The sequence below is a fragment of the Hibiscus syriacus genome, unplaced genomic scaffold (genome assembly GCF_006381635.1).
Source record: "Hibiscus syriacus cultivar Baekdansim isolate YM2019G1 unplaced genomic scaffold, ASM638163v2 tig00116980_pilon, whole genome shotgun sequence".
In the NCBI taxonomy this organism is placed as follows: domain Eukaryota; kingdom Viridiplantae; phylum Streptophyta; class Magnoliopsida; order Malvales; family Malvaceae; genus Hibiscus; species Hibiscus syriacus.
The window spans coordinates 269173-280776 of NW_024063503.1; the positions used below are offsets into that span (position 1 = coordinate 269173).

Genomic DNA, 11604 nt, shown 5'->3' on the forward strand with positions numbered 1-11604 from the left:
TAATAATTTTTGAAATTGGTCCAAATCATGTTTTAAGCATGTAGAGTCACTCATACATCATTTCTAAACCTTGTATAATTTTCCTAATTTTTTTCCTTATTTCTTTCCCTTTGGTCAAATACCTTTAAGTTTTCCTAGCATGGATTACATTTTGATTCAACCATGAATTCATCCTCTAAACAACATTTCCATGAAATTCTTATAATTTCATCATATGATGAATGTCATAATTATCATGTTAAGATAATAAAGTTGGCTCATTTCAAATAATTAAGATAGCATATAACATAAGAGTATCATAAAATGCATAATTTACCTCAATTTCATATTCTGACAGTTTACACAACCCTCAAAGAAATATTATTATGTATCAATCTAGGTACTAACATAAGAGTACCATTAGAAACTAGACTCGAACAAAAATCTAACCATATAAGGCACTTTTTCTAGTTCAACTTGTACAATTTATGGTGAATTTTCTAATCAAACTTCTAGAATCTGTTTTGAGCAGAATCTGCTGCCCAAATTTCTAACCTATCATCGGTTAAAAATTCATATCTTTTTTGCATAAACTTCTAAATCAGTAGTCGTTTGTTTTAAACAAAACTAGACTGATTTAAAAATTCAATGGTATAAAAATAATCTTCTATTCATTCTTGTAGAATTTATGGTGATTTTATAAACTTATTGTTCAGATTACCAATTTAGTTAGATTTCACTAATTTGCATCCTTAGTTTTTCACTAATTCTATTAGCTTATCAAATGAACACATATACATGAGTTCAAGTTCTTATTATCATTTTCATGCAATATCAATCAATTCCATATAAAAAACAATCAAAATTCAATCATTTCCATAAACTCTAACCTTAACCAAATTCATCTTTAAACATTTCCAATGATTTTAACAATTATTCTAACTTGAAAACAACTCTATAATATTAACAACACAAAAAGTTATCCTTAAATCATTAAAATCCAACTTACTCATCATCCACTCTAACAATCAAACCAAATATTCAAGCATAGAAACAATGAAATATTATCGTCAAATAATAGAAATTTAACACGGATCATTTTTGTATTTCATAACGTAATCCAAAAATCAATGAAAAATGGACTAAAATGAAGAAAAAGAAGAAAACATACCTTGCACTCTTTTCAATGGAACTTTAAAGGGGAAGAAGAAGCTTTCTTGAGTTTTCTCCTAAAATATATATGTACACATGCCTTAATTCTAATTAAAATGAATTTTAAATTCATTTTAGTCCCAAAAGTCAAATCTACCCTCAATGAATCTTAATATTTACCTTCATGACATCCTTTCATCACCATTTTCTTAACAATAATTAAATATAAAAATCATATTTATTGATTTTCATTTTCGCTCTTTCGATTTTCCAAACTTTTAATTTAGTCACTTAAATTTCACTATATAAGATAATATTTGTTCAAAACTTTTTTGATATATTGACAGCGTCTATACACTTTGTAGATATAGTCACTCGAGCTCAAAACTTTTAAAGAATAACATTTACATTATCTTTTACAACTGAGGTCACTTGATCGGCTTATCAAAGTTTAAGATTTAAGTATATTTAATTATGATACATCAAATAAAATTTTTATTACTATTATTATTTTGTCAGGAAAAAGAAAGATGTTATGATTTATACGTATATCATAACATCTAAAATATATAATTTTAGGGTAGTCCATAAATAATATGAAGAAATCAAAAACATTTGGCATTTTCATGGTATTATATCTTACTATATGTTTATACCCAAACCCATGATGACCATATGGTGTAGAGGTGTAGGTATGGATGCATGTTTAGTATTAGTATATTTATCCAAAAATTCATTACGTCTCATCGCCATGTGGAAGAGAAAACGGAGTGAAACGTAAAGAGTAAAACTGGGGAATGGGAAACGGAAAAGGTTGATCCAAGAGAGAAGGAAAATGGGAAGTCCAAGGTTTGAATGATTCTCAAACAGAAATTGAATGGACAAAGGTGGGAGCTAGAGTTTCGGGTAGAAAATGGCAAAAGGGGCCATTACCTTAATTAACAGAAAAATAAAATAAAGGAAATATGAATTAGTGAACAAACAATCCAAACTCACACACATATGTACATGCACAGCGTTACGTTATACTTAGCTATTTGGCCATCGGCGTTTGCTAGTTGTTGACGGATCTCTCCATTCACTCGCTGATCTGATCAGATCCAATTTTCCAGCTCGAGCCAGAGCCAGGCAGGTACTCTTCCTTCTTCCTTGTTTTCATTCTTTATCGCAATTGCAATTGACATGCCTTTTCCAATCGCTCTCCAATCCGAGTTGTATTCTTTTCCATTATAATTTCTCCTTTTATTTTAAATACTAAAAAAAATTCTCCGTCGGAGAATTGACTGAACGCGCGTTTCAATCGTAAGTGCAAATCTGGATTTTTCTCTTCGGTCCAATTCTTTAGCCTTTTTGTTGTATGTGGAGTTTGATTTTCTCAAATCTGCTGATAAGGAAACAATGCTAGTAGTGTCCAATCTATCACATGGATGCACCCATAGCCTAACAATGATATTGCAATTCACGGTTATAATGTGTATGCCTTAATTCTTCTGTGTTTGGCTCTTCATACAATCCCTGTAGCTGTATTGTGTATTATTGGAAATATGTTTCAGCAGCTGAAATTCTATTATTTTTTTCAATAATGTTTTCCACATTTCTGATCGTTATCATGAATTTTAAGTATCATTCTGTGCTTTGTTAAGGTTTGTTACAATGCCTGTACCTATCGTTTTGATGCTGATTTTATTTCCCATTTTCAGATTATGGTCCGAGTCCTATAACCTGATTAGGATATAGAATTGGTCTTTGCACTCAACGGTGAACCTGTAAGATGGTGAGATAAGGTAACCGAGTGGTTCTTTCAGATACTGACATGCTGCGTGCATGGAAGCAAAGTGTAAAAAATATGCCTGTCATGTCTGGTTTAAGAAGGCGGCCGCATCTGAAGAGGCCACTGTGGATCATTATATTGGTAACTTTTGTGATCATGTTCTTGATTACCGCCTATGTCTTCCCTCTATCAAGTTCAACAGCCTGCTATATCTTTTCATCTGGAGATTGTTCAGTGTACCACCAGCCACCATTTCGTTCTAGGGAGCTAAGTGATGAAGAGATAATGTCTCAGGTTGTAATTAGGGAGATCCTCAACGCACCTCCTACCCAATCAAAGAATTCAAAAATTGCTTTCCTGTATTTGACTCCAGGGACACTACCTTTTGAGCCACTGTGGGATAAATTCTTTCATGTAAGGCTTTGTTCGTGGTCATCAATTCATTTCAATTTGCATTAGTTATGCAACTTTTGTTTTGCAAATATTTCCATTACTTCTGTTAAACTCATTGATACACACTCTACTAGCTTATTTTCAGATTAATTAGTTGAGAAACAGTTTGTAATTACGAATTCTTGATAGCAAGTTTTGATCTCTGTGGCCTTCAGAAAAAGTTTGTAACTGTGTTACAATTTCATCTTCTTCTTATCTTTCTCAAAAGTTTATATGTTTCATTTCTCTGGAAATTTCAAATTTTATCACAAATCACATAGTTTAATCTTTTGATGCAGGGCCATGAGAGCAGATTCTCTGTTTATGTACATGCTTCAAGAGAAAAACCAGTACACATCAGTGACCATTTTATTGGTCGAGACATTCGCAGTGACAGTGTAGGTGGACTTAAGCCTTGAAAAGGTTCTCAAGAGCAAAGAAGGGAAAAAGGAACTTTAAAGGACGGGAGTTCAAATGCAATTGTGGTTTTGATGATGGCCCCTTTTGTTCCCCAAATTTCTATGAATTACATACCCTTGTTGTTTTCCACCATTGATATTACATGTCTGCTTGAATGTCGCTATTTAATGCCTCCTAAGACTTAGGTTATCAAATGCAGGTGGCTTGGGGGAAAATTTCCATGGTTGATGCTGAGAGGAGACTGTTGGCACATGCACTTTTAGACCCCGATAACCAGCAGTTTGTGTTGTTGTCAGATAGGTAATAGAGGCATCAGATTTCATGCATAATATTCTTATCATAGGTATTTATCTAAAAGTTTCATTTTTAAAATCTTCTCCTATAGTTGCGTACCACTACACAACTTTGACTATGTCTACAACTATCTGATGCACACTAATGTGAGCTTTCTTGACTGGTAAGCAATATTGAAACCCTTTTCTGTCTTGTCATGTAACTTTGTGTGAGTGCCTTTATCATTTGTATTCTGTAAATATAAAGAGTACACAAAAACTAATTTTCCCACTTTTGATCCCTCTCTCATCAGTTTTGTTGATCTGGGTCCACATGGAACTGGGAGGTATTCAGAGCATATGATGCCTGAAATTGAGAAGGCCGCTTTCAGGAAAGGTTCACAGGTTAATCCTTTTACTGTAGTAGCATAGCTTTGAGCTTATTTATCAATTCCAGAAAGTTGAGATTGATATTTCATTTCTAAAATGGAATGTGGTTCATGATTATCTTGCTACAACTTGTGCAGTAATTTTTCTGATGTGTCGATTACATCTCTCTAGTTGGCAACTGTTAGAATAGTTCTGTTGGTTGATACTTAATTATATAATATTTTTTGGCTTCAGTTGGTTTTGGTTCACTTTTAATTTCAGTGGTTCTCCTTGAAGCGGCAGCATGCTATAATAGTTATGGCCGACACTCTGTATTACACAAACTTTAGGCTTTATTGCAAGGTATTCTGCCCATCATCATAGTTATTATGTTGTCATAATATTATCTCAGAGTTTTGTGTCTCTATTAGCCTCTGTTCTACTGCAAACTCATGATTATAAACTAATTTGCCCATCTTGTTGTCAGCCACATTTTGAAGGGCGCAATTGCTATGCAGACGAGCATTACTTGCCAACCTTTTTCAATGTTGGTACACCAGTACTTGTTTCTACTGCCTGCATGAATACTCCAAAGACTACCAATGGTACTTATTAACCCAACTCTCTGGTATATAATTCAGATGATTGATCCCAGTGGAATCGCCAATCGGTCAGTAACATATGTGGATTGGTCTGAAGGGAAGTGGCATCCTAGATCATTTAGGGCCCAAGATATAACATTCGAGTTCCTCAAGAACCTCGCGGTACGACATATATACACATTCATTCAGTGCCGAATGTACTAGTTTCGATCTGTTTACCGTTGTTATTAATAGATTTCGTTCTGTGCAGTCCACTGATTACATCATACATTACACAAGTGATCCGAAGGTAAAGAAAGAGGTCTAATTATAAACTATGGGTTGAATAATAGAGTGGCGGATAACTGTTTGTGTTTCTCATGGTTTGGCTGCAGAGGAGAATGCTTGTCGGGCCATGTTTGTGGAACAATGTGAAGGGACCTTGTTATTTATTCGCAAGAAAGTTTTATCCTGAAACTTTGAACAGACTGATGATCAATTTCTCTAATTATACGGCGACGTAGGCTTCGGCTTTCGGCCTCATTTCGTTTCCGTTGGTAACACTGAATCTAATTATACACTGAATCCGATGGATGGGTAAATTTATTTGAGATAAACCCCCCCCTCCCAAGCTTCCCGTTGTTAATTAACACAAAATCCTCCCATAGTTTTCCGGTTCCAATGGTAAATTTTGATGATATTTTTATTCTTGTTATTATATAGAGATCTTTTACATGCATTTGTCCGACTATACCAATGAAATTATGTAATGTGGAAGTAATTGTTTGGATGCATTTTTTATTAATCTAGGATAAGTACAAGATAATATATGTTCAAATATAATTATCAGCCATTTAACATTGAATATAGGGTAAAAATCACGTAGAAAGATAAAAGAATTTCACTATGAGAAAATAAGAATTACAACTTCTCTCGATCTAACAAGGAGAAAACAATAACAATTCTCTCTTGATAAAAAGCATAAAACAACTCTAAAAAAACTCTCTAAATTCTCTAGTATTGGAAAAGCTAGAATGATTTGAGATGGTTTTGAAGCTAAATGGGTTAGGGTATTTATAGTTGAAGCTTAAGACTAATCTTGTAAATATCCTAAAATATAGTGATTAAATTGGATAATTTTCCCTTGCCAATTTTCTACCAAAATCAGCTGTCAAATTGGACCAAAGAATTCACTCTACAACCGTCGTGAATTTTGACTTGGACTTTCAACAGCTCGAACTCGAGACTTTAAGATCGTTTGATTCGTGCATTTTGATAGATTCTTTTTATAAACTAATTGATGTGATTTTGCATAATTTGCCAAGAGAGATGATTTGTAGTAAGTGGACTTCGATCTTAATTGTCAATATAAATTAATTTGTACCTTTCGTTATAAATAAAGGCATTTCCCAAGAAAGTTATATTAAAATATATCTATCTTTACTGTTATTTTTAAAATTTTAATTCTTCAATTTTAAATATCATGGTTGGTTGATAGGTTTGAGTTTAAACTTAAGAATATATTAATTACATATTAAGATTTTGATTAATTTAGTTAATTAATCAATTTTTAACCTGATTAATTGATAAAAGTATTTTGAATTATTTTTACTCTAAATAATTATATTAATGCCTGGTTTATTTAGGAATTTGGTTTTAAGGGTAGTTATAGAAAGACGAACAAGCTTTTTAAAAATATATTTTTAAAAAATAAAAGATAATTATTTTTTAATTTAATGATTATTTATTTTTCGGAGCGTTCACCGAATTAATTAGTGTTGATTTATAATATATACTATTCAATTGATATTGTTTACCTCATGACATCAAATTTGATAATGACTGTTATAATATGGATACCACACGTACAAATGTGGGTAAGAAGGAAAGAATCTTTATAAAAATATATTTTTAAAATAAAATATTATTTTTTACCCAAAAATGATTTTACAAAAGGAGTGGTTGAATTATTAATTTAAAATATTATATAAAAAAGTTTAAAAAAAAATATACCCTCACAATATTATTTATTAATTGCTTAGAGAATTCCCACTGAACTATTGTCACTTGACAAACTATATTTATATACACACACAATTCACTAATAATATTCCCTTTGGCTTTGCAAACTGTATGCAACTATTTGCATTACCTAATGAGTTTGGAGAGGGGAATTATGGGTTATGGAATCACCAAATAAATTTACTTATCCCAACTCTATCTGGGAATAGTTTAAAATTTTATCTGTTTCTTTCCCTATAGCTTTTCCATAATTCCTTCTATAATTTAATTTTATATTTATAGGTTACTAATGCAGCTAATTATACCCTTTACTTTTGTGATTATATAAATATATAGACGACCTAATCTTGCTTTATATTTTTATGTACTTAATTTATTAGCGAGTATATATGCCATTACCCTCTAGTACTTGTATATTACGCGAGTTCCATAGGATTTAGTGGATTCTCATGCTCATTGATTATACTAAACCACATACTTTAACTTTCTTAACACCTCCATCGATCCATTTTCAGTGGAGTCCAAGGACGGACTCAAGATTTTATGTTAGGGGATGAACTTGAACTTTTAAAATTTCCGGTAATGAACTTGAACTTACATAATTTCAGGGGACGAAAACAATTTTCAATAGAAAACACATAGAAAAAATTTAAAATATATAGAAAATTTATATTTTCAGGAGATGATTGTCCTCACCTGCCCCTCGATCCATCCATTTCTAGTGGTGTCTTAGTATGCATGGAAAGAAGACTGGTATTGTAATTGGGGTACACATACACATGCATAGTGAATAATAAAGAGGTTTGGGGGATGGGAGTGCATGTTCCATTTAGGACATGGTGCCATTTGGTAGGCTTAAAGAGGAACACACGTGAACAAAGGTTTGGGAAGGAAGTGTGAAATTTGGAGTTGATTAAAGATCAGTAATTTTGTCCAATAACAGCTTGAAGGGGATGGGAAGTTGAGTTCATTTCGCAGACAAGACAAACACAATTTGTTTTCTTTGTAGTGAATAATGATGTTTCAAAGAATATGAAAGATTTTGACAACACGGCTTATATGAGCTCTTTTTGCCTTTTCCTAGTTGGCTTGAGTGAGCCACTGAGGACCATCCTATACATATATTATAGAGATCGCCCATGTGAGGCCATGTGGGTTTTCTTATTATTTCTTACTTTTTTTAATAAAAAAAAATCTCATTATTCATACTATGATTATGAAAAAAACAAAATAAATACACAAATCAAGTTATATTTATAAATAGATATTGTCTTATACTCACTCTATATTAATAATAATAAAAAGATAAAATAAATACATGAATTAAGTGATATCTATAAACAAATATTATCTTATACTCACCTAGATTAATAAAAAAATTAATATCATATATATACCAATAAAGTATTGTGAAAAAAGATATGTAACATCAACTATGCATTAATTAGGACACGATAATATATCTTTGAAAGTTATCAGTATCATATTAATTACATTTTATATTTATTAAATTGAATAATAAATTATTTATCTGTTATTTTAAAAATTGGTTGATCAATGATCCATAGGAACTTCTTTTTATCATCATAATTTAGGAGAAATAAAGCATTAAAAAACTAAAAAAATAATAATTTTTATGTTTAATTTGGAATGATTTTGTTATTACACGAATATAAGAAAGGAAAAGACTAAAAAGTGGCTTTTAAGGTTTCAAGCAAAGGGTAGCCAATTATGAGAAAGCATTTTATTTAAAAATTAATTCATATATAAAATAAATAAATAAATAAATTTATTGATAAATAAATTTGAACCCCACAACTAAATCAAATTGAATGGCAAACCTGTCTCTCTCTTCACGTGGACATCTCGTGATCGATGCATCTAAATTGGCTGCACCCTACATTGCGTCTCTGCATATACCCTCTTCTCAACTCTCTCTTTTTCGTAACTTGTATTTTTAAATAAATCTTTACATTTATCCATATATTATAATATAATTATATTTATTATAATATAATTATATTATTAATATATATTATTCGTTTTTGTTAACGATATATTCGTATACTGAAGGACATATCTCACAGTAGATACAACTTTTCAATCATAGTTAATATTATTATTTATATTTATTTAGTTTAAATAATCAATTGATATTTGAAAAATTATACCCCTAAACATGAGTTAAAAGTTTGGATTTTTTCTCTCTCTTATTTTCTTAAAATTAAACCATTTGTTTTTAAAATTAAAATTACGAAAAGGCACACTTGATCAATTATGTCGTTAACCTAAATCAAGACATGTTAACTATATTTCACATAAAATTAAAGACATGTCTTATATAAAATAAGATTCAATGAGGAGTTATGTGAAAAGGGTAATATAATTTTTGTAAATAAATCTCGAAGAGTGATATATTTATAAATAATAAAAAATATTTAAGTAGTGAATCCAATTTAAGCGTTAATACATTAAATACAAAACAAATAAATTATTATTATCTTCATCGTTTTTACTGTAAGGGTTCGTTTGGTTCACGAATGTAAGATTACCGGCGGAATAAGATTACTGAGAATGTTGTGTTTTGTGTTTGGTTCGTTTAGCAGGAATGTAAGATTACAGTGTTTGGTTAAATGAATAAAAGATTATTGGAATTTATATTTTACCAAATTGTCTTATTATATATTTGTTTTTTAACAAGTTGAAGTATACTATAATATTACTATAATTAATTTATATATTTTCTTTAAAAATTAAATTCATAAAATTTATATAATTTTTTTACAAAATTGAAAAGATAAATAGGTTTAATGAAAGGGTAAAATTTTATTTTAATCCCTGAACTTCATATAAAATTCTAATTATGATTTTTTTGTAAATATAAAATAGTTTAAGGATAAATTTGTAATTTATCCTTTGTAGAATTTTTTTATTCAACGACGGAAGAAGGATATTTTTGAAGAAAAAAATTTAAGGGTATTTTAATCCAAAACGTCAGGAATGTAACAATACCTAAGGGAATGGGATAATTACATTCCCGGTAATATACCCAAAATACCACTGTTGGGAACAACTTATTACCGGGGGCTGAGAATGTTTGTCAACCAAACGGGAATGACATTCAATTCCCCAATAATGTGAGAAACCTGAACCAAACACCCCTAATTCACTTAATAAAAGCAGTGTCACCAGAATCTTGATTATAGAACCAACAACTTAAAAACATTTATTTATATATGTGCTTAATAAATTTACTACTTAATTAAGGAAAAAAAAAGGAGATTCTTTGTGCAAACACAAACATCCATACCCCACGATGGATGGGTGGTAATGGTATGTGTACCCTAAATCACGTCATAGAGGGCATCTATGTACCCTCGTTCATATTTAAACCCATGGAGACGAGGTCCACAATATCTAGATTCTCTACCAAACCCTAACATATCAACATCATCCTCTTGCTTTTATGTGTCCCTTCAGCACACTGACCTATATATACCCCCAACCTTTCCTTCCCTTACCACCAACATATAACATACTATTACAGAACACATACATTGAAAGAAGAAAAAGGAAATGGCCGGAGTTTGGGTGTTTAACAATGGTGTATATCGGCTCGAAAGTAATTCCCGGACTCGGGTTCTGGTGCACTTGCCATCGGATGAAGTCGTGTCGTCGTACTCGTCGTTGGATCGCATCTTGAGGGGTTTAGGGTGGGAGAGGTATTACGGGGGTGACCCTGACCTCTACCAGTTCCACAAGCACTCCTCCATTGATCTCATTTCTCTCCCTAAAGATTTCTCCAAGTTCTCCTCCGTTCACATGTACGATATCGTCGTTAAGAACCCCAACGTCTTCCACGTACGTGACATGTGACTGCGACCGTCGATCTACTCGATCACCATCATAGATCTCTCTATATGTATATATGTGTCACGGAGCATTACCACTCCCTTTTATCTTTTTCTTTCTTCTTCCCTTCTCCGCTCAGGTGCGTTTAGGGCATTTTCATGGTTTGTATAATACTTTATGTTTAGGGTTTCAGTGATTTGCTTGCCATGGTGGTTGCACGTGGGTTACAAGAAAGCTGCCTGCCAATGCAAAGTCAAAAAAGAATAAGGTGGTGTTTGTTTCATGATTTTATGTACTGCATAATGTTTGATTAGTATATAATAATAACGATCAAGGCTGCAGTTGTGGAGATTTTACCATTCTTTCTTCCATGTCAGCCTGAACCGACAAGACACACTAAAAAGTGTCGACCCCGTTGAATCGGGAACTGATGGTTTTCTGTCTGAATTTGCTTTTCAAACATCTTTTTTTATAATTACAATCATCGATCAGCTAGTCTATATTTCTTACAGCAGACCAGACCCAAGAGAATTGTGTTGATTGATATGCGGTAAGTTGTTTATTTCATCATTTTATACCCCCGACACTAACTTAAACCATTAAATTCTAAATCTTAAACCTCTAAACTTTAAACTTAAGCCTTAATCCTTAACTTAAAACTCTAAATAATAATAAATATTTTAAATATTAATGCAATTGTACTACTTTAAAGACTAAATTAATGCAAAAAACAATACTGAAGAAAATAATAAAT

The 11604-nt window shown here is 31.5% G+C and overlaps 2 protein-coding genes across 4 annotated transcripts; both read left to right on the forward strand.

Annotated features, from left to right (window-relative positions):
- The first annotated feature begins 2838 nt into the window (after positions 1 to 2838).
- Positions 2839 to 5561, forward strand: LOC120192776 (glycosyltransferase BC10-like). Of its 3 annotated transcripts, none has more exons than XM_039195491.1 (10): positions 2839 to 3316; positions 3634 to 3732; positions 3954 to 4054; positions 4140 to 4211; positions 4341 to 4431; positions 4678 to 4758; positions 4883 to 4942; positions 5037 to 5159; positions 5248 to 5286; positions 5372 to 5560. In XM_039195491.1, the coding sequence occupies exons 1-10, from the start codon at positions 2945 to 2947 to the stop codon at positions 5498 to 5500; spliced, it is 1167 nt and encodes a 388-aa protein (XP_039051422.1). In that variant the 5' UTR covers positions 2839 to 2944; the 3' UTR covers positions 5501 to 5560. The 3 variants fall into 3 exon arrangements, with proteins under 3 accessions (XP_039051422.1, XP_039051425.1, XP_039051423.1); XM_039195494.1 differs by having other exon boundaries at positions 5232 to 5286; positions 5372 to 5418; XM_039195492.1 differs by lacking the exon at positions 3634 to 3732 and having other exon boundaries at positions 5372 to 5561.
- Positions 5562 to 10572: 5011 nt separating this feature from the next.
- On the forward strand, positions 10573 to 11100 carry LOC120192779 (flowering-promoting factor 1-like). Its single transcript, XM_039195496.1, has one exon. The coding sequence runs from the start codon at positions 10575 to 10577 to the stop codon at positions 10872 to 10874; it is 300 nt and encodes a 99-aa protein (XP_039051427.1). The 5' UTR covers positions 10573 to 10574; the 3' UTR covers positions 10875 to 11100.
- Positions 11101 to 11604: the final 504 nt, after the last annotated feature.